The sequence below is a fragment of the Acipenser ruthenus genome, chromosome 50, assembly GCF_902713425.1.
Source record: "Acipenser ruthenus chromosome 50, fAciRut3.2 maternal haplotype, whole genome shotgun sequence".
Taxonomy (NCBI): domain Eukaryota; kingdom Metazoa; phylum Chordata; class Actinopteri; order Acipenseriformes; family Acipenseridae; genus Acipenser; species Acipenser ruthenus.
The window spans coordinates 621,874-645,056 of NC_081238.1; the positions used below are offsets into that span (position 1 = coordinate 621,874).

The 23,183-nt window shown below is 44.7% G+C and overlaps 1 protein-coding gene across 3 annotated transcripts; it reads right to left on the reverse strand.

The window, feature by feature from the left end:
* Positions 1-240: 240 nt before the first annotated feature.
* LOC117962606 (anoctamin-7-like) lies at positions 241-22,084 on the reverse strand. 3 transcript variants are annotated; one of them, XM_059015293.1, is made up of 23 exons: positions 21,905-22,084; positions 21,540-21,741; positions 20,426-20,583; positions 19,590-19,697; positions 18,510-18,646; positions 18,165-18,222; positions 17,741-17,851; positions 16,032-16,197; positions 14,441-14,531; positions 12,721-12,817; positions 11,723-11,866; positions 10,268-10,387; positions 9,852-9,950; positions 8,961-9,063; positions 8,074-8,185; positions 7,225-7,279; positions 6,364-6,461; positions 5,465-5,589; positions 4,811-5,016; positions 3,085-3,230; positions 2,706-2,796; positions 1,874-2,008; positions 241-1,379 (listed from the first exon to the last, which is right to left on the reverse strand). In XM_059015293.1, exons 2-23 carry the CDS (start codon positions 21,664-21,666, stop codon positions 1,332-1,334), a joined length of 2,535 nt encoding a protein of 844 aa, XP_058871276.1. In that variant the 5' UTR covers positions 21,667-21,741; positions 21,905-22,084; the 3' UTR covers positions 241-1,331. The 3 variants fall into 3 exon arrangements, with proteins under 3 accessions (XP_058871276.1, XP_058871277.1, XP_058871278.1); XM_059015294.1 differs by having other exon boundaries at positions 21,540-21,744; XM_059015295.1 differs by lacking the exons at positions 11,723-11,866; positions 21,905-22,084 and having other exon boundaries at positions 21,540-21,844.
* Between the last annotated feature and the right edge of the window lie 1,099 nt (positions 22,085-23,183).

Below are 23,183 nucleotides of genomic sequence, written 5' to 3' on the forward strand. Positions count from 1 at the left end.
TGTGTGTGTGTGTGTGTGTGTGTGTGTGTGTGTGTGTGTGTGTGTGTGTGTGTGTGTGTGTGTGTGTGTGTGTGTGTGTGTGTGTGTGTGTGTGTGTGTGTGTGTGTGTGTGTGTGTGTGTGTGTGTGTGTGTGTGTGTCGCTAATACCCTGTTCGCTCGTGTTCGTGAATTAAATGGCTGGTTTCAGAGCGTGGATTCATGAGGGTGTGGATTTTTAAAAAAAAGTGACATGTTTGTCTTTTTCAAGTTTTATTTTGTATTTCTAGCGTGTGGATCAGGTTACAGTTAAATCCGGAATGGATCAAAGATGCTATGAAGTGGGAGCGCCCGTCTCTGGGGAGAGGCAGAAGCCTTTCTTTTATAAAGTGTTACACTGGGGTGTGTGTGTTTGTTTTTGTGTTGAAATCGATGTCTTATTTATATGTTCTCTGGGTCATGTTGATGCCACCATTGCACTGAATTCAGGTCCTGATGTCTCAGCTTTTTTTTTTTTTTTGGTCGTAGAAAACAAACGTGCAACACCAAACTAAAACAAAAAAAATGACAACAGTATATATATATTTCAGTTTGATTTTTGTAATACATTTTAAAATAGAACGATCAGCTCTCTCTTTTGTAGTGTTTTTTTTTTTTTTTTCGTTTCTGCTAGGTCAGTCGGTTTTGCCATGTTAAATGCAAAATTGATGAATAAAGAAAGGGGATGATTGAGGAAGGGTGTAATTAAATACTAGATTGTTTAAAAAGAAGGATATGAAAAAAAAAAAAACATAAAAAGAACACTGCTGGCTTTAAAGGGAATACCTGCTGGAGGAAATATGCAACTCCATCGGTCACAGCCGTGAATGGACATTTTTCGTACTCCAAATAAAAACGTTTAAAGAAATCTGAACCAGCCTGCTTGTGGTGTGTTCTTGGTTGAATTACGCTGTCCTTAATTGCTTAATTGATTAGCTTACAAAAAGTTGGAGAATTCAAGTTGCTTATATAATTTTATATTTAACTTGGAACCTCCAACTGTTTAAAATAATTAAAAAGCTCAGATTAGGCAAATTATAGTTCAATTAAGGGTTCAATTAAGTAATTGAGGGCTCGGTTGGAACAAAAACCAGCAGGACAAGGGTCCCCAGGACCGGGGTTGAGAATCGCTGCATTAGGATGACCGCTGTATATCACCCTTTAGTAATTATATATATATATATATAAAAAAGAAAGAAAAAACGAATACAAACATTGATATGTCTTTTATAAATCAGAAGTACAGCTAGCTCTGGCAGTGGCTGAGGAGTTTCTTTCATTCGGGCTGCAATGGGAGCTGCAGACAGACCCAGCCCTACACTTCCGTCTCGGAGCTCGACGAGACACCCCTGTCGTCCCGCTTCTGAGAGGAGATCAAGACACGGGACAAAGACTTGGTTAGGTGGCTTCAGGGTTTAAGATTTCCCTCCTGCCTGCGTCAGGACCCTCTCTACCTCATCTTCCCCACCTGTGTCATAATCCCTCACCTCTTCTCCCCCACTCCTCCATTCTGTTACCCTCTCCTTTCTCCCTCCTCCCCCCCACTCCTTTTTCCTCCCCTCTCTTCTCCCTCCTCTACTCTGTTTCCCCTCTCCATCTGCTCTCTGATCCGCTCTCCCTCCTCCCCCACTCCCTCCCTACTCTCCCACTTCCTGCTCCCCCTCACCTGTGTGAGTATCCAGGGCTCCTCCCCCTCACCTGTGTGGGTATCCAGGGCTCCTCCCCCTCACCTGTGTGGGTATCCAGGGCTCCTCCCCCTCACCTGTGTGAGTATCCAGGGCTCCTCCCCTCCCCTGTGTAAGTATCCAGGGCTCCTCCCCCTCACCTGTGTGGGTATCCAGGGCTCCTCCCCCTCACCTGTGTGGGTATCCAGGGCTCCTCCCCCTGCAGGTTCCTGCTGATGTGCTGCTCCTGCTTCAAGCGCATCTCTACAGACAGCGGGACGTCCGGCACCAGCCAGTCAATCAGACACTGAACCGTCAGGACCACGTGCTGAGAGGGGGAGGGAGGGGGAGGGAGAGGGAGAGGAGAGGGGGGGGAGAGGGAGAGAAAAGCTAGTCCATATTCACACTGCTTTAACTGTGATTATACCAAATTGCAATCTGAAGTCTATAGGAGGCTGGGAGTCTTATAAGAAACGCTCAGAAAAGGGTGCTAAAGAAAGATTCAAGGCAGTCATCATGCTCACCATGTGGGGTGAGACAGACAGACATACGGACACACAGACAGACACAGACAGACAGACAGACAGACAAAGCTGATCAGCGCATGAGGGTTCACATTTCGAATGAAGATCAGAATCAGACTTGAGTTTCTTTAAAATGTTATTTATTTTCCACAGGGTTTTCAGGCAGGGCAGACATTTTTTTTTTTTAAATGAATGTCTAAACTGAACAATTTGAAAACAGCACAAATCAGTAACACCTCCCTGTTAAGCTGAAGGGATCACGGAGCCCCTGTGCGGCTTGGAACTTGGTTTCAGGAGATGAGGTTTCAGGGCGCTGCGCGGCACACCGGGGGAGATTTGGGGGTTTGACACAGCAAACCTCAAACTAGGACTCCCCGGTCTCCTGGAACCAGGTTCCAAGCCACAAAGTTGCTTCGCGTTCCCCCAGCTTTAGGACTTGCCTGTATTCAGAAACATCCCAGCTTGTGGTTTCCTTGTCCAAAAACTGCTTTCAAAGCTCACCTCAAACATGACCATGAAACCCAGACGCATGGCCAGCAGCCTCCAGGAGAACAGCGTAGAGTCCCCAGAGGCGCTGAGGAACGCCCGGTACCTGAAATAAAACGCACAGCTCTGGACAAAACTTCTGCATCACCCTCTAGAATTAACACATTTTGCTCCATGAAGTCGAATGAAAGCTGCTGAATAATGTTACGTCAACACAGTGAATTACACACCGCTTTGTAGTTTTCCATATAGTTAACTAAAAACTGACAACAATTGAAAAATGTGACATTTCGAAACCTAACATGAAATACTACTATCAGAAACCGGACAGAGTTGATTGCAGCGTTTTCCTGTTGTGCCGCAGTGCTGTACCCCTGGGGTCCCCCCTCCTCACCTGCACGCGGTGCTGTTGTGGGTGTCGGTGTAGTCCAGGGGAGCGTATGCCAGCGAGAAGTTGACGTAGCCTCTCAGGTCCCCGTCGTGGCTGATCTTGTAGAGCATGCGCGGGAGGAACTCGGAGCTGAACGTTATCAGGACTGCCTGCCGACGCAAGAACACAAGCCAAGCGTCAGCTCAGCCTGGAGCCTCTACAGCCTGGACGAATCCACCAGCATTGCAATGCCCGGCTGGAGCCAGTTTCACTGACCTGTTTCTCATTTTAAAAAAAAAATCCAGATTTTCTCCCCAATTTATAATGTGTTTCTGAGCCGGGTGTGCTGATCTCTGCAGGGTTAAGGGTGTGTGTTTCTGAGCGGGGTGTGCTGATCTCTGCAGGGTTAAGGGTGAGTGTTTCTGAGCAGGGTGTGCTGATCTCCGCAGGGTTAAGGGTGTGTGTTTCTGAGCGGGGTGTGCTGATCTCTGCAGGGTTAAGGGTGTGTGTTTCTGAGCGGGGTGTGCTGATCTCCGCAGGGTTAAGGGTGAGTGTTTCTGAGCGGGGTGTGCTGATCTCCGCAGGGTTAAGGGTGTGTGTTTCTGAGCGGGGTGTGCTGATCTCTGCAGGGTTAAGGGTGTGTGTTTCTGAGCGGGGTGTGCTGATCTCTGCAGGGTTAAGGGTGAGTGTTTCTGAGCAGGGTGTGCTGATCTCCGCAGGGTTAAGGGTGTGTGTTTCTGAGCGGGGTGTGCTGATCTCCGCAGGGTTAAGGGTGTGTGTTTCTGAGCGGGGTGTGCTGATCTCCGCAGGGTTAAGGGTGTGTGTTTCTGAGCGGGGTGTGCTGATCTCCGCAGGGTTAAGGGTGTGTGTTTCTGAGCGGGGTGTGCTGATCTCCGCAGGGTTAAGGGTGAGTGTTTCTGAGCAGGGTGTGCTGATCTCCGCAGGGTTAAGGGTGTGTGTTTCTGAGCAGGGTGTGCTGATCTCCGCAGGGTTAAGGGTGTGTGTTTCTGAGCGGGGTGTGCTGATCTCCGCAGGGTTAAGGGTGTGTGTTTCTGAGCGGGGTGTGCTGATCTCTGCAGGGTTAAGGGTGAGTGTTTCTGAGCGGGGTGTGCTGATCTCTGCAGGGTTAAGGGTGTGTGTTTCTGAGCGGGGTGTGCTGATCTCTGCAGGGTTAAGGGTGTGTGTTTCTGAGCGGGGTGTGCTGATCTCCGCAGGGTTAAGGGTGTGTGTTTCTGAGCGGGGTGTGCTGATCTCCGCAGGGTTAAGGGTGTGTGTTTCTGAGCGGGGTGTGCTGATCTCCGCAGGGTTAAGGGTGTGTGTTTCTGAGCGGGGTGTGCTGATCTCCGCAGGGTTAAGGGTGTGTGTTTCTGAGCGGGGTGTGCTGATCTCCGCAGGGTTAAGGGTGTGTGTTTCTGAGCGGGGTGTGCTGATCTCCGCAGGGTTAAGGGTGTGTGTTTCTGAGCGGGGTGTGCTGATCTCCGCAGGGTTAAGGGTGTGTGTTTCTGAGCGGGGTGTGCTGATCTCTGCAGGGTTAAGGGTGTGTGTTTCTGAGCAGGGTGTGCTGATCTCCGCAGGGTTAAGGGTGTGTGTTTCTGAGCGGGGTGTGCTGCTCTCCGCAGGGTTAAGGGTGTGTGTTTCTGAGCGGGGTGTGCTGATCTCCGCAGGGTTAAGGGTGAGTGTTTCTGAGCGGGGTGTGCTGATCTCCGCAGGGTTAAGGGTGTGTGTTTCTGCCCCTGCTTGCGTGGCTCACGTTGCTGATGACAGACAGCTTGGCCAGCACCTCCAGGATGCTGAACCACACTCCGATGTTGTGAGCCTTCTCCGCGACGGGCCTCCGCACGTCCAGCAGCAGCTTGCGCGCGTCCAGCCGGATCTCCATCCAGTTATTGATCAGAGCGAAGAGAGGGGCGAGCGGAAAGGCTGCCACGAAGATCGTGATGAAGCCGAACTGCAGCACTGCCAGAGAGACACACTGTTCAGGGATCGCAAGCTTGTTTATGGGCATTAGCATTAGCATTAGCATTATTATTATTATTATTATTATTATTATTATTATTATTATTATTATTATTAATTAGTCATTTAGCAGACGCTTTTATCCAAAGCGACTTACAGAAACTAGGGGGTGAACTCTGCATCATCAACAACTGCTGCTGCAGAGTCACTTCCAATAGGAGCTTGTTTGTTTTGTGTCTCATCCGAAGGACGGAACACAAGGAGGTTCAGTGACTTGCTCACACACAGGGAGTCAGTGGCTGAGCCGGGATTTGAACCTCCTGGTATTGAGCCCCTTTCTTTAACCGCTGGACCGACCAGCAGTGGTTAAAGCCTCAGGATGTGCTGTGTTGCTGTTTGCTGTTTCAGACAGGCTAGTCTAGCGCTGTGCTGTGTCTCTCCTCCTCACCCATCTCCAGGTACTCCGGGAGCAGCCCATCAAACCCGTCCCGCTTGAAGTCCTGCTCCCAGGGCTGCTCCAGGCTGTGGTCAGTCAGCCCGGTCCTCCGTCTCAGCAGGTAGGATCGGAGCTTCCTGCCTCACAGCGAGAGGGACGACACAGGAGCAGCTTCAGAGAGGACCGCTGCAGTCTTTAATATAGTCTTTAATACAGCCTTTAATGTAGTCTTTAATAATATTTTTTATTTCTTATCAGACGCCCTTATCCAGGGCAACTTACAATTGTTACAAGATATCAAATTATTTTACATACAATTACCCGTTTATACAGTTGGTTTTTTACTGGAGCAATCTTGGTAAAGTACCTTGCTCAAGGGTACAGCAGCTGTGTCCCCCACCTGGGATTGAACCCACGACCCTCCAGTCAAGTCCAGAGCCCTAACCACTACTCCACACTAGTGTTTTAATAGTCTTTTAATGCAGTATTTAATATAGCCCTTAAAAAAGTGACCAAGGTCAATAGCCTGAGCTGTATTTTCACCAGGGGAACTACATATAACACGGTATTGGGTACATGTCACAGAGACGGTGTAATCCGTGATAATAACATGCATAAGATACAGCCTTAGCAATAGCCTCCCTAGTGTAAACCCACGCCCCTTAGATAAAGGGGCATTCAGAACAGAAAATAGGAGGCACTTTTTTTACACAGAGAATTGTGAGGGTCTGGAACCAGCTCCCCAGTAATGTTGTTGAAGCTGACACCCTGGGATCCTTCAAGAAGCTGCTTGATGAGATTCTGGGATCAATAAGCTACTAACAACCAAACAAGCAAGATGGGCTGAATGGGGCCTCCTCTCGTTTGTAAACTTTCTTCTGTTCTCATGATGCATGTAAGTCTGTACTCACGGGACAGCCAGCTCCGTGATGTTACTCAGAATCTGTCTCCCGATCATGATGACTATCAGCTGCTGGGTCAGTTCCACCAGACACCCCCCTGGGCCGCACTGCAGAGAGAGAGAGAGAGAGAGAGAGAGGGGAGGGGGGAGGGTCAGGCAGCGCATCCCTTAGAAAAGCTTCCCACAGTAAAATCGGCTTTACTCTACCTCTCTGTGCTTTACAATGCTTCCCTATGCTTTACCAGACCTCTCTGTGCTTTACAATGCTTCCCTATGCTTTACCAGACCTCTCTGTGCTTTACAATGCTTCCCTATGCTTTACCAGACCTCTCTGTGCTTTACAATGCTTCCCTATGCTTTACCAGACCTCTCTGTGCTTTACAATGCTTCCCTATGCTTTACCAGACCTCTCTGTGCTTTACAATGCTTCCCTATGCTTTACCAGACCTCTCTGTGCTTTACAATGCTTCCCTATGCTTTACCACACCTCTCTGTGCTTTACAATGCTTCCCTATGCTTTACCAGACCTCTCTGTGCTTTACAATGCTTCCCTATGCTTTACCAGACCTCTCTGTGCTTTACAATGCTTCCCTATGCTTTACCACACCTCTCTGTGCTTTACAATGCTTCCCTATGCTTTACCAATACCTCTTTTCCTGTAATAAACCAACCAGCTGCTCCCCTCTATTGACTGACAGGCAGTGACGTGACTCTGAAGACACTGCTGAGGTGAAAGGGCCTCTAAAGCAAGGCATGCAATCTGCTGTCCTTAACCTAGATGCAATGTTTAAGGTCCAACCAAATACGATTCCTCTCAACAAAATTCTTCACAAACCTAATTAAAACATTTTGGGGTTTCCCTGCTCCTTACCTCTTCGTTTCGGACCTGCATGAGGTGTCCGTAATGCCCAGGGTAGCCTATAAACCTGCGGGGACGTTAAAAACAGCATTAGTCCATGAAAACTGTCAGCTTACCAAGTATAGGGCAGCTACAATGGGATGAGGCTGGTAGAATGGGACCACTGTATGCTAACTAGCCCCTAAATGATCTTCAACGGCAATGCAATGGTCTTGTACTGTCTAAGGGGCAATGCTAGCACAAGCATAGGGCAGCTACAATGGTAGAATGGTACCACAGTATGTTAACTATACCCTATGATCTTCAATGGCAATGCAATGGTCTTGTACTGTCTAAGGGGCAATGCTAGCACAAGCATAGGGCAGCTACAATGGTAGAATGGGACCACAGTATGTTAACTATACCCTATGATCTTCAATGGCAATGCAATGGTCTTGTACTGTCTAAGGGGCAATGCTAGCACAAGCATAGGGCAGCTACAATGGTAGAATGGTACCACAGTATGTTAACTATACCCTATGATCTTCAATGGCAATGCAATGGTCTTGTACTGTCTAAGGGGCAATGCTAGCACAAGCATAGGGCAGCTACAATGGTAGAATGGGACCACAGTATGTTAACTATACCCTATGATCTTCAATGGCAATGCAATGGTCTTGTACTGTCTAAGGGGCAATGCTAGCACAAGCATAGGGCAGCTACAATGGTAGAATGGTACCACAGTATGTTAACTAAACCCTTCCCAAATGACCTTTTCTCTAACCGAGTTAAGCTGGGTAACTGAATAGTATAAAGCACAGGGAACTGCAACATTGCTGTGCAAAGGTAGTAGCGAGGGAGGCATTTTCTAGCATGACTGACCTGCCTTTGAAGAAAGCCACGTAGACGGAAGAGGAGTAGAGGTTCACCACCTGAAACACGAAGACTTTGAAAGAGAAGGAGTCTTCATACTGGGACTGGGTGCGGGGGGTCTCTGCAGGGAGAAACACGGGTATCAGACAGGCAACAGGGCTGGGCTTAGAAACACTCCAAAGAAACGGGATGCATGCAACGACAAACGCTTCAACTAGGAGTCTTTTTACAATGTCTTTGTGTGTTGGGAGGCTCGGTGGTCCAGTGGTTAAAGAAAGGGGGCTTGTTACCAGGAGGTTCTGGGTTCAATCTCACACTCATTGAGCGTGACCCTGAGCAAGTCACTGAACCTCCTTGTGCTCCCTCCTTCGGATGAGACGTAAAACAAACGAGGTCCTATTGGAAGTGACTCTGCAGCAGCAGCAGCTGTTGATGATGCATACTTCACCCCCTAGTCTCTGTAAGTCGCTTTGGATACAAGCATCTGTTAAATGACTATTTATTATTAATACTAGGATGATTTGACCGCAGTGTGTGAGCTGCACTGCCAGCTCTGTGTAGACCCGCTCCATAATTATTATTATTATTATTATTATTATTATTATTATTATTATTATTATTATTATTATTATTATTATTATTATTTATTTCTTAGCAGACGCCCTTATCCAGGGCGACTTACAATTGTTACAAGATATCACATTATTTTTACATACAATTACCCATTTATACAGTTGGGTTTTTATTGGAGCAATCTAGGTAAAGTACCTTGCTCAAGGGTACAGCAGCAGTGTCCCCCACCTGGGATTGAACCCACGACCCTCCGGTCAAGAGTCCAGAGCCCTAACCACTACTCCACACTGCTGCCCTAATCAGGATCAGTATTGTGCTCTTACCCCAGTGTGTGAGCTGCACTGCCAGCCCTGTGTAGACCCGCTCCATAATTACAATCAGGATTAGTTGCACCACAGCTCCGCTCGTTCCAGCGATCATAGCGGCCTGATTCAAACAGAGGGAGACGGGCCTCTTAGAAAAGTGTGCCATGCAAATTGAATCCACACAGTTTTGCAGTTTTCCCATGAGTAGGCTATGCTTTTATCTTTTTTCATTTTATTAGTTTTGCTTTACCGTACCTCTCTAGGCTTTACAAAGCTTCCCTATGCTTTACCAGACCGCTCTGTGCTTTACAATGCTTACCTGTGCTTTACCACACCTCTCTGTGCTTTACAATGCTTCCCTATGCTTTACCGTACCTCTCTGTGCTTTACAATGCTTCCCTATGCTTTACCGCACCTCTCTGTGCTTTACAATGCTTCCCTATGCTTTACCATACCTCTCTGTGCTTTACAATGCTTCCCTATGCTTTACCATACCTCTCTGTGTTTTACAATGCTTCCCTATGCTTTACCACACCTCTCTGTGCTTTACAATGCTTCCCTATGCTTTACCAGACCTCTCTGTGCTTTACAATGCTTCCCTATGCTTTACCATACCTCTCTGTGCTTTACAATGCTTCCCTATGCTTTACCATACCTCTCTGTGCTTTACAATGCTTCCCTATGCTTTACCATACCTCTGTGTGCTTTAAAATGCTTCCCTATGCTTTACCATACCTCTCTGCGCTTTACAATGCTTCCCTATGCTTTACCATGCATTCACTTTGCTTTATTACACTTTGCTGTGCTTTTACTATGGGAAACTATTATCAGGGTTAGTTTATCATGTGTTTTCTTCCTATGCTTTACCATACCTCTGTGTGCTTTACAGTGGGATCGATTCCTTCTCACCTGTGTTTTCAGCACTGTGATTTCAGACCGGAACAGAACAACGGTGACAATGCTGCGATATATGATGATGGCCACGAGATAGATGAGGACCACAGTCAGCTGAGGAGAGGAGAGGAGAGGAGAGGCGCAGAGAGAGCAGGGTGAGGAGATGCACTAGCATAAAGGTAGCTTGCAAGCTTATCCCATAAACCTTACCTGCTGTGCACTGCCACTTTGCTATATACAGCTATGGCCAAAGTTTTGCATCTCCGAAGGACAGAGCACAAGGAGGTTCAGTGACTTGCTCAGGGTCACACACACACACAGGGAGTCAGCGGCTGAGCTGGGATTTGAACCTCTTGGTATCAAGACCCTTTCTCTGACCGCTGGACCAGCAAGCCTATCCCTTAATTAACTAACACGGGCTGTGTGCTCACCATCATTGCGACGACGGAATAGGCTGTGAAGATGCGCGGGAATCGAGTCTTGAGGGGGAGGTAGGGTTCGTGCAGGCCGGTCCGGGGCGCCAGTGCTGCATATTCGGGGAGCACAGGCTCCTGCAGGGTGAAGAGGGGGAGGGTTCATTCTATCAGGGCAATAGTGAAAGCGGGCAATGAGAAATTATTGCATGTGAACAAAACGGTGATGAATAGCGTCTTCCCAGCCATACTGGCACTTTGAAAACAATAAATAATAGTGCTGGATTTAATACTAAAAGAAACTGTATTCAAAACAAATGGCAATGTATGGCAAACTTTTTCCTCTGTGCTTTACAATGCTTCCCTATGCTTTACCAGACCTCTCTGTGCTTTACAATGCTTCCCTATGCTTTACCGTACCTCTCTGTGCTTTACAATGCTTCCCTATGCTTTACCAGACCTCTCTGTGCTTTACAATGCTTCCCTATGCTTTACCGTACCTCTCTGTGCTTTACAATGCTTCCCTATGCTTTACCACACCTCTCTGTGCTTTACAATGCTTCCCTATGCTTTACCACACCTCTCTGTGCTTTACAATGCTTCCCTATGCTTTACCAGACCTCTCTGTGCTTTACAATGCTTCCCTATGCTTTACCAGACCTCTCTGTGCTTTACAATGCTTCCCTATGCTTTACCAGACCTCTCTGTGCTTTACAATGCTTCCCTATGCTTTACCACACCTCTCTGTGCATTACAATGCTTCCCTATGCTTTACCACATCTCTCTGTGCTTTACAATGCTTCCCTATGCTTTACCAGACCTCTCTGTGCTTTACAATGCTTCCCTATGCTTTACCACACCTCTCTGTGCTTTACAATGCATAGAGAGGTATGGTGAAGCATACGAGCGTTATAAAGTTCTGGATGATATTTTTCTCAGCCCTTCTGTCTCCCTCCCTCCCTCCAGATCTGCGACAACTACGGCCCCAACTTGGACACATGTCCCGAGGGGACGGTGCTGGGGCTGCTGGTGGACGCTAACAGCTGCCTGCACCTGTACGTGAACGGCATGGACCAGGGGGTGGCCGCCCAAGACATCCCCAGCCCTCTCTGTGCTTTACAATGCTTCCCTATGCTTTACCATGCTTTCACTTTGCTTTATTATACTTTTACTGTGAGGAACTTTCATCAGGGGAAGTTTTTTCTTCCAGTCAAAACGTTTATCATTGAATTTTATTAAGTTTCTTTTAGTATTTCTACTGAAGATATAGTCAAAATGTTCGGCATTGCATTAAGTTTCTTTAATATTTCTATTGAAGACATTGAAAAAGACTTCCAGTCTAAACACTGGCCATCGAATCTATCCGAGTTTCTTTCAGTATTTCTAAATCCAGCCCTATTTCAAAGCAGCAGGAGGGATTTCACAGAGCGGTGCCTCGGTGCTCTGGTGCAGCGGCTGGCAGGGCAGCCCTACCTCCTCGTAGCCCATGCTGGTGCTGTTCCAGTGGTAACTCAAGGACTTGCTCTTCCTCTTCCAGGCCTCCAGGAACAGCACTGCCCAGAAGGAGATGAAGACGCTGTACAGCACGGTGCCCGGGTGGTCAGACAAGTAGCTCAACTGGACGAACACAAAACAAAACCAAACTGCAGAACTACAGCAGGGGAAGCTTACACAACGCTTTGAGAAATACCATTCCCTCCTCCCAGCCCAGTGTATTTATTATTATTATTATTATTATTATTATTATTATTATTATCCAAAGCGACTTAGAGACTAGGGGGTGAACTCTGCATCAACAACTGCTTCTGCTGCTGCAGAGTCACTTCCAATAGGACGTTAGTTTGACGTCTCATCCGAAGGACGGAGCACAAGGAGGTTCAGTGACTTGCTCAGGGTCACACACACACAGGGAGTCAGTGGCTGAGCCGGGATTTGAACCTCCTGGTATCGAACCCCTTTCTTCAAACACACAGTAACCAATAATGTGTTTTAACTATCGGAATGTGGGCTTAAGGGTTATTTTACAAAACTTTATACGGCTATATCATCTCTCAATTACTGGACAATGGTTTCAATAACTATTAACAGTAGTGTGAAGTAGTGGTCAGGGCTCTGGACTCTTGACCGGAGGGTCGTGGGTTCAATCCCAGGTGGGGGGACACTGCAGCTGTACCCTTGAGCAAGGTACTTTACCTAGATTGCTCCAGTAAAAACCCAACTGTATAAATGGGTAATTGTATGTAAAAATAATGTGATATCTTATAACAATTGTAAGTCGCCCTGGATAAGGGCGTCTGCTAAGAAATAAATAATAATAATAATAATAATAATAATAATAATAATAATAATAATAATAATAATAATAATAATAACAACAACCACGGACAGATTCATGACTGACTGAAGGATCCCTTGGCGTTTGTGCTGGATAATAAGCCATGCCAGCAGGCAGAGTTACACTGTGAACGCACCTTAGTCAGTTTACAAGCAATGGACAGGCTCCAGATCTCGCAGTTGTCACAAAGGGGGCACATCTTAAAGGTGTCCCCGCTCTCACACAGCTCAGCCCTGCAAGGTAAGAGGAGGGGGTGGGGGGAGGCTCATTCCTGCTATATGGGTACCCACAGAGTACACACACAAACAGATCTGCATTAAGGAAACAACAGCTATGGCCAAAAAGCTTTGCATCACCCTGTTGGAAAGCATGAATGACTCTCAGTTGTGAGGCGTTCGGGTCTGAGGGTCCCTGCGTGGTGTTATTTTTGAAAGGGACTAGCATGGAAGCCCATATATGGCCTGTCTGCACAAGCAGCTGTCGTGTAGCGGTACGGAACAGCAAGACGCCAGCTCAGCAGAATGAAACCAACAAGGAGGAAGCATCGCTAAGTGTCTCAGACTGGCGGTGGAAACGTGTGATGCTTGTGGCTTGGATCAAAAGCCATATTGAAGATTTGGTTCAAACTATTACTTAACAAGGGGTGAGGGTGCTGGTGTATGTCATTCCAGTTCACTCACGTAAAGGCACAAAACTGGGAGGGCGCCCTTACTGATTGGAGCACGGAAGGAAGGGACAGCCCAGGACAGCTGGGGGAGGGATTACAACAGTACAGGAAATGTGAGCTGTAGCAAAGCTTTGGAACTTTGGAAAGTTTTTGGGGCTTCAAATAAAGATCATTTTGCTGAAACCAACAAGACTTTTATCTTTATTCATACTTGCAGTCATGGACATCTAATTCAGCTTTCACACCCTAGAGGAAGAGTTTTTTTTTTTTTGCCTACAAGTGACGAATTGAAGTATTTCCTACAGAAGTTGTTTCACTTTGAATGGAGCTGCCACAGGTGATCATCAATAACTATTAACTGTATCACTCAACAGTGCTGAACACAGAAAGAATACAGCAGAAGTCTTTATTAATGTGTTTCAAGACAATGAAGACTTCTAGTCAAAATGCTTTAGCTTTATTTGAGTATTTCTAACCACTGTAGGTGTGCACTATTAAGAAGTACGAAAAAAATATTTCATACGTCAAATGACAAACATTTCGACTGGAAGCTCAATGTCTTTAAAAGACACTGAAAAAGACTTCTGGTCATAACATTTGCCTACTGAATTCATTATGTTTCTTTTAGCATTTCTGACCCCCATGGCTGTAAACTATTAAGAAACTTCGCAAGGCCAACGACAAACATTTCAGCTAGAAGTCCTTCAAGACTTGGAAGAAGACTTCTAGTCAAAACGTTTGTGAATTTATGACGTTTCTTTTAGAATTTCTAGCTACCACAGGTCAATCAATCAATCAATCAATCAATCAGTCTTTATTTTCTATAGCGCCTTTCATAGTGGACCACCATCACAAAGCGCTTTACAAGACAGTGAGGAACAATGTGTAATTCATTAAATGCAAGACTAGGATGTTAAAATTCTATAACATGGTGGATGCGTGTGTCACACAGAATCATAAGTATAAGATACAGTTAAAACAAAAAAAAAGGCTATAACTCTTACACACTATTAGCTGAAATGAACCTGTCTACTCTCACGTTACCCCTGTGCGTATTCAATCCTATATTAGCTCTATCAGTGTGCTCATGTTAAGGGTCATTTGTCCTGCTTCTCAATCCAGTGCGGTGTGTTGTTCTGGCTGTGAGAGTGAGGGGGCGAGCTCGCTGGTAGAAGGCTGTGATACTCACACTGGGATGTCACTGGAGACGTTAAGTGCTCCGTATATGAAGACCAGGATCCCCACCAGGGAAGCAGGTACCAGCCAGGAGGTGTAAAAACCTTGGGGACAAAACACAGGTCAATCTCTGGAAGCAATCCCAGGCCAGCAAGACCAGAAAACAGGATTCTGCTTAATGGATGCTGGAGCTTTTCAGGGGGCTTAGTCTTCAAACTTAATACATAAATACTAAAATACACTACAACAGTGAAGAAGAAAATCTGTTGAAATGTTTTTTCCCTCCTTAATGTGTGTGTGTGTGTGTGTGCGTGCGTGCGTGCGTGCGTGCGTGTGTAAGGGTTATGGGTGTGCTAATAATTGATTAATCCTTCTCTGGGTAAATTGCGGAACTTCACAATTAAATCAATGGATTTCTTCCTTCTTGAGTTTTAAGAAGATTTTTTTTTTATTTTACTTTAACAAACTTTTGAATTCATTGGAATAGATGTATTTTTGAAAAAGTGTTTTTAAAAAAACGTTAATAATAATAACATCTTTATTTTTTTTAATATAGCTCCTTTCATAGTGGACCACCATCACAAAGCACTTTACAGAGGCAGGCTGTGAACTGTGCATTATATGCAGAGTCACTTCCAATAGGACGTTGATTTAACATCTCATCCGCAGGATGGAGCACAAGGAACTGAAGTGACTTGCTCAGGGTCACACACAGCGAGGCAGTCAGTGGCAGAGGTGGGATTTGAACCTGTGACCTTCTGGTGACAAGCCCTGGACTTTAACCACTGGACCACACTGCCTCCAAATGGCAGAGTGTGGTTTTTTTTACCACTAATAATTCTTCGATACAATAAATGATTACATTGTGATAAACGATTACACTAACCCTGCCTTTCTGATTGCTTTGAAACAGACCAGCCCCTAATGTCTGAGTTTAAGTTTCCATTAAAGAGCTGGATTCACACAAACGATTTCTGATGCCAGATCAAATAAACACTCTAATAGTCGGATTGTCACTTCACGTCATTGTCTGGATATTTTTTATTTTTTTGCCTGGTTAAATAAACACTCTGGTATGAGGCTGTGTGGTCCAGTGGTTAGGGGCTCGATACCAGGAGGTTCAAATCCCGGCTCAGCCACTGACTCCCTGTGTGTGTGTGTGACCCTGAGCAAGTCACTGAACCTCCTTGTGCTCCGTCCTTCGGATGAGACGTCAAGGTCTATTGGAAGTGACTCTGCAGCAGCAGTTGTGATGCATAGTTATTAGTATTATTATTTATTTCTTAGCAGACACCCTTACCCAGGGCGACTTACAATTGTTACAAGATATCACATTATTTTTACATACAATTACATTATTTTTACATACAATTACCCATTTATACAGTTGGGTTTTTACTGGAGCAATCTAGGTAAAGCACCTTGCTCAAGGGTACAGCAGCAGTGTCCCCCACCTGGGATTGAACCCACGACCCTCCGGTCAAGAGTCCAGAGCCCTAACCACTACTCCACACTGCTGCCCCTAGTCTCTGTAAGTCGCTTTGTATAAAAGCATCTGCTAAATAACTCATTAATAACTAATCAATAATAAGAATTAATAATACCTAGCCACACAAAGTAGAAAGTCACCCTCTCTCCGAAGTAGTGTCGGATGTGCTCCACAGGCTGGTACTTGTACCACTTCCACCAGTTTGCCCAGTAGTGGCCCAGGATCTGCCTGCTGTTCAGCTGCTCTGGTGGGACAGTGAGATCGGGCAGGATGTCGGGACACTGTGTGGAACACCGACAGGAGAGAGAGAGGCAGCGTGAACTCATCCGGAGGTATTGAGAACTCCATTAAAACACTTTGTGATCATTCAGCACGCTAATGTTTGCATTGACTGGTGAAGTGCTGTACTCTTGGTTCACTCGTTTTCTTATTTATATTTATAGTTGCTGAAGTACCCAGCGTTGCCCCGGGGAAATTCAATATTTCAATATTTCATGCATGACAAATCGGGGAACGGCAGCCTTATGGTTTTTGTTTAAATGTTTGTTCATTTTTTTTTTTTTTTTTTTTGTGGGTTTCTTTAATTTGAGATCCGCGGCTACTGTAGTGATCCAGCGATGGGGTTACGCAATAAAATTTGGTCTCCAAAGCCAGCCCTGGACCTTCCCCCTGGATGAGAGAGGAGGCCGTGCAGAGTTTGGCTGTGCTGGGTCCTGCAGGGTCCGAATGCAGAAAGGAGCAGACAGACACACAACCTGTCTTCTTTATATATATATATATATATATATAAAGATAGCTATCGCTCTCTCTCTCTCTCTCTCTCTCTCTCTCGATATAGATATAGATATACATATAGATATAGATATATCTATAGGGCAGCAGTGTGGAGTAGTGGTCAGGGCTCTGGACTCTTGACCAGAGGGTCGTGGGTTCAATCCCAGGTGGGGGACACTGCTGCTGTACCCTTGAGCAAGGTACTTTACCTAGATTGCTCCAGTAAAAACCCAACTGTATAAATGGGGAATTGTATGTAAAAATAATGTGATATCTTGTAACAATTGTAAGTTGCCCTGGATAAGGGCGTCTGCTAAGAAATAAATAATAATTAATAATAAAAAAGAAAGTGTCGGGTCTCTTTAAGCTCTCTGGCTCGGTGTGCAGTCAGCCTGTGTTCTTGCAGCTTCTCAGAAAGGCACAGCTGTCTCTGATTGAGACCATGCTTCTCTGACTAAGCTCTGCCTGGCCGCAACGCTCAGACTGCATCACAAAATAAAAGAGATTCTGTTTACCGTTTTTCAAAACCGCTGGAGCAAGCAGACATCAGCTACAGAGACCTAGAAACAGTGTTTCAGTATTTCTAAAATTAGCACGATTGAGGATTTCAGTTATAGATGATAAATGTATCGAGCTACAGCTGTAGCTCTTCTGACAAAGTCATTTCAATTTGTTTGTTTTTTGCATTACATAGGTCTCAGACGCAGAGTTTTTAAAGAAACATTGCTATGCACTGACAAAAGTTTTGCTACTGAACTCAGGGCAGGAGTGTGGAGTAGCGATGAGGGCTCTGGACTCTTGACCGGAGGGTCGTGGGTTCAATCCCAGGTGGGGGGACACTGCTGCTGTACCCTTGAGCAAGGTACTTTACCTAGATTGCTCCAGTAAAAACCCAACTGTATAAATGGGGAATTGTATGTAAAAATAATGTGATATCTTGTAACAATTGTAAGTTGCCCTGGATAAGGGTGTCTGCTAAGAAATAAATAATAATAATATATATATATAGACACTGCTTGTCCTGCAAGTTATATCCGACAGGCAGCTCACATCATGAAGAGGATAGGCAGCTGAGAACACCAATCTGTTCAGCAATTTGTTTATTCCAATCTGGTCACTCCTCCCTTTCCCATAGGGAGTTCTTCTTAACACCTCGTACACCTGAAACAAAAAAAATCCAGAATATGAAAATGTATTCAATAATAATAGTACTGTTTATAATAGTAGTACAGTAGTATTTCATGTTACATTTTGAAATGCCACATTTTTCCAGTTTTTTTTTGTTAGGTATGTGGAAAACTACAAAGCGGTGTGTAATTCAATATGTTAACGCAACATTATTCAGCAGGTTTCGTTCGACTTCAGGAAGCAAAATCAGTTAATATCTATAGGGTGATGCACAACTTCTGGCCACAGCAGTGTCTTCACCGGTGTGCTGAAGGCACTGGCTGAACCGCTGGTCTAGCTGACTCACTATTCTCTGCCTCTGTGTGGCGGTGAAGAAAGTCTCTGGATTTTTACTGCCGTGAAACCTGCGCGAGAAGCAAAGAGACGGTACGTTACGAGCAGACTGAGCAGCCTGTGTCATTGGTATGGACGGAGAGTAATACAATGCACCAGTGACAAGGTTCATTTGAACTGGACAGCACCAGTAATGGAACTTCACTGGGAGAATCATAGAATACAGCTGTGCATGAGATGTGAAGACATCATCTCAAAGCCTGTGCAGTCTGTGTCATTGGTATGGCTGGAGATTAATACAATACAGCAATGAATGAGTTCTAGTTATTCTCAGCTGTGAGGATTAGGCAGCCCCTACCTCTTGAACCTGGCCCGGCTGAAGGGGCACATGTAGAAGTTTGGGGGCTGGTTGGGCACGTTCTCGTAGAAGGGGTTCGGGAGCCCGAGCTTCCTCAACAGTTTCAGAGTGGTGGGCTCGTAGACGCGAGAACAAACCTGGGGTCAAGAACGAGAACATAAAGGAGCCACTCGAGTCAAGAATCGCTGGCTTTTGTCATAGAAAACCCTGTAAAAATGTAACAGCAATCTTGAATCTAGTGAAGTGCATTAATCTGTATATCCTTTCTTCATTGTGCTCCACTGTAAAAGTATTGCACTTTGTACAAGTTTCAGGACTGCTCCGTCTCTCACTGCTCCCGTCGCCTCCACAAAACCCCCCTGTTCAGACTGCGCTTGTAGATCTCCTGATCCGCCCCTCCTGCTCTGCTCTGGACTCGCCTGACCTCAGCACCACGTTACTGGATCCTCAGCTGATGCGCTATCCTTGCACTATTGCACTGCTAATCTGTCACTATAGAGACAACTTGCTGTAATCCTAACTTGCTGCATCCTAGTTCATATTGTATTCTAGTAGTATTATTATTTGCACTGACTGTAAACTACACTGTATTTAAATATGAAGCTTGCATTGTAACCCTGTGCTGCCCTGTAACACCTGTAAGTCAGACTGAAATAAACTCCCCACCTGTGTCACTTTCTCTCAGAGGCTGCTGTTTGATCGCTTGAAGCAGCCTTGTGATTGCACGTGATGTGAATACAGTAACTCACGGAGTGTGAAGCGGTGAGCTCTCTGCATGCTTGTGTGTAACTGGAACTTAATCCTGCCTCCCTCCCTCCAGGGACGCCTTTCTAAACCAGCTGTTTGCAGCTCAAATTAATAGTTTTCAATTAATACATAAACTGAACTCAATATTAGAGAGCATTAACTCAGAACTCACCCAGAACGACCACAATCTAGGGGAGTCAACGGCTTAAACTTTTAAATATCAGAAAAAGAAAAAGTTTAACTGTGGTCAAAAAAAATGCAGGAGTCGTTGGAATTGGCTGGTGTAAACAGAAATTTGGTAGAATGTTTTTTTTTTTTTTTTAAATGACTTGCCTTAAGAGGGCACAACATTCGGAGCTCTTCAGCGTAGAAACCCAGAACCTCAAAGGGAGCGCTGATTTTAAAGTAATGGATCTTCTCCTTTGCACTCGTAGTGACTTCCTGCAAAAGACAATTAAATATATATACAATTAAAAATTGCAATGAACTCTCTCCGGGAGCTGGCTGAGTTTTAAAGGCATGCGAACCAAGGTTTTAAAAGACTACCCTTGTAAAACTGTCAAATAGTAAAAGCACAGCAAAGTGTAATAAAGCATAGTGAAGCATTGTAAAGCACAGAGAGGTCTGGTAAAGCATAGGGAAGCATTGTAAAGCACAGAGAGGTCTGGTAAAACATAGGGAAGCATTGTAAAGCACAGAGAGGTCTGGTAAAGCATAGGGAAGCATTGTAAAGCACAGAGAGGTGTGGTAAAGCATAGGGAAGCATTGTAAAGCACAGAGAGGTCTGGTAAAGCATAGGGGAGCATTGTAAAGCACAGAGAGGTCTGGTAAAGCATAGGGAAGCATTGTAAAGCACAGAGAGGCATGGTAAAGCACAGGGAAGCATTGTAAAGCACAGAGAGGTCTGGTAAAGCATAGGGAAGCATTGTAAAGCACAGAGAGGTCTGGTAAAGCATAGGGAAGCATTGTAAAGCACAGAGAGGTCTGGTAAAGCATAGGGAAGCATTGTAAAGCACAGAGAGGTCTGGTACTCCAAAGAGGTTCAAGACTAACTCAAAGTATGGCTTGCAAGCAGCAAATTCTTTGGCCTAGCGTAGCACGGTGCCAGACAGTATGTTTTAAAATGAAAATACATGTTTGCTAAAGCCTTCGTTCAAAGTCCTGTTTACCTCCTCCGTCCTCAAGCCAGCCCTGCAGAGATTAAACAGGAATGTCTTTCTCCACTTCTCCTTGCACAGAGCCTTCTTATCTTTTTGCTCTTCTCTGGGGATCAGGGTATCCTTGGGCTCTTGTTCCTCCAAGCTCTCCTCCCATACCAGCACAAAATCTAAAACAGGGATGGATATAAGCCTCCTGTTGCACAGCAGTTTCACCCGTTCCAGGTTTTACTACCAGCTTGATCAGCCCCAGTGTGTGTAGGTAACAAGCTCAGGTGTGTCTGATTAAACTCCTAGTAAAGCCAGGAATGGATCAAACTGCTGTGCAAAAATATGAACACAGCTTCAAAACCTAAATCCTATGAGAAGCTGAGCATCGATTTGATCAGCCTACTAATTATCCTTAATTATTAATTATAGTTATTATTATCCAGCTTCAATAGTTACATACATTACACAGAAGTCTCCAAACTACTACAGCTCTGGCCAAAGGTTTTGCATCAACTAGAAATTTAAGATTGATATAAAAAACTGTATGAACATCATTTTATTTAACATCATGTAATCAAAGAAACTACACAATGATATTGCAAAAGTCTACCGGAAGCCATAATAGTAGTACAGTAGTATTTCATGTTTCGAAATGTCACATTTTTCTAGTCGGTTTTTCATTATGTGGGAAAACTACAAAGCGGTGTGTTATTCAATATGTTATTCAGCAGGTTTCATTAGACTTTATGAAGCTAAATGGGTTCATTCTATAGGGGGGTGCAAAACTTCTAGCCACAGCTGTACATATATGTTTTACCAAAATAATGTATGTAAAAATAATGTGATATCTTGTAACAATTGTAAGTCGCCCTGGATAAGGGCATTTGCTAGGCGGCTGTGTGGTCCAGTGGTTAAAGAAATGGGCTTGTAATCAGGAGGTCCCCGGTTCAAATCCCACCTCAGCCACTGACTCACTGTGTGACCCTGAGCAAGTCTCTTAATCTCCTTGTGCTCCGTCTTTCGGGTGAGACGTAGTTGTAAGTGACTCTGCAGCTGATGCATAGTTCACACACCCTAGTCTCTGTAAGTCGCCTTGGATAAAGGCGTCTGCTAAATAAACTAATAATAATAATACCTGGAACTGCATGAGTAATGGTGTTCAGCCTTCTTGTGAAAGGCTGCGGTGCAATCCTAGGCGCTTCTGATAATTGCTGATCGATAGCAGCTCCCACGCGTGTGCGGTGGTCCCATTTTGCAGGCATGTCTCACGGGATCACTGTAACCACAGCAACAGCGCAAGCACCGACTCTGCATTACCGTGCAGATCTGATGACAACCTACTGAACCAGGGTGCCGTTGAATAACATGAACAAGGGCAACATTCACGTAGCATTTATCAATGGGCTGAAACATTTTCATTTGTAAAAGGTAGCTATTATTATTATTATTATTATTATTATTATTATTATTATTATTATTATTACTCATGTGTTGCCTCACCATTCGTTCGTTCACGGCTCTGACTCTAGTAACGGCTCCACACACACGCAGGTCATTGTGAAAGTATAAACTTGATTTAAATCGCCGCTTAATCAAAACGTTTTCTACAGATGCTCTTATACTAGCCTATCAAAAGGACTGGACAGAAAACCAAGAGGGTCAAACTGCCTCACGAATAATAAAACGCGTTTATGTTTTTTTTTTCTACAAGCGAAAAACAAGCACTTGCTACATATATATATATATATATATATATATATATATATATATATATATATATATATATATATATATATATATATATACAAAATGATACATACTTACATATACATTCAAGGAAGGATTAGAAACAGCGTAAATGACATGGATAAAATGCAATTCATTATAAACAGAACGACTTTAAAAAAAACTTTACAAAAATTTAGATTATGTAAATTAGATTATTACAGGATACCTAACATTTAACAGTGAAAAACTACCATACAAAAATATATAGAAATATGTTTTTGTTTGTTCATTTCATAAACCGACAACTCCCCGGTTACCATGACATCGTCCTCGAGAGGTGACGGGCAGTCTGCGCGCGATTCTCCTCCCTAGATTTCTTTCTTGCAGCGCTCTGCAAATTAATCGTGCACATTTACCCTGGTCAGCTTAGGTGAGGTGAATGTAAAACGACACACTGTGCCACGATCCTGTTATCTTTCAGGTTAACCTTGCGTTGTGCATGTTTACTCGCTTTAAGCCTCTTCAAAACACCAGTTCCAACCAGCGCTGCCGTTTTCAGCTCAAAGGACAAGGGTCTGTATAAGAACATAATTTTGCCTACATACACGTGACAGACCAAAAATACAAGGTACTATGGAATACTGCTATGCCATTGCCATAGTTTACCCTGGTTCGTCATGTTTTAAAATAGGCTTTACCGTACCTCTCTGTGCTTTGCAATGCTTCCCTATGCTTTACCACACCTCTCTGTGCTTTGCAATGCTTCCCTATGCTTCACCAGACCTCTCTGTGCTTTACAATGCTTCCCTATGCTTTACCAGACCTCTCTGTGCTTTACAATGCTTCCCTATGCTTTACCATACCTCTCTGTGCTTTACAATGCTTCCCTATGCTTTACCAGACCTCTCTGTGCTTTACAATGCTTCCCTATGCTTTACCAGACCTCTCTGTGCTACAATGCTTCCCTAAGCTTTACCACACCTCTCTGTGCTTTACAATGCTTCCCTAAGCTTTACCACACCTCTCTGTTCTTTTATATGGGTCACTTTTA

Bases quoted from the DNA above. Each gene is read 5' to 3' on its own strand.
- LOC117962606 (XM_059015293.1), bottom strand. From the start codon at position 21,666: ATGCCTGCAAAATGGGACCACCGCACACGCGTGGGAGCTGCTATCGAT. The intron at 20,584-21,539 runs GTATTATTATTA...TCCCTGTTTTAG, and splicing joins CATTACTCATGCAGTTCCAG to ATTTTGTGCTGGTATGGGAG. The intron at 1,380-1,873 runs GTGAGGGGGAGG...ATCTCCTCTCAG, and splicing joins AGCCCTGGATACCCACACAG to AAGCGGGACGACAGGGGTGT.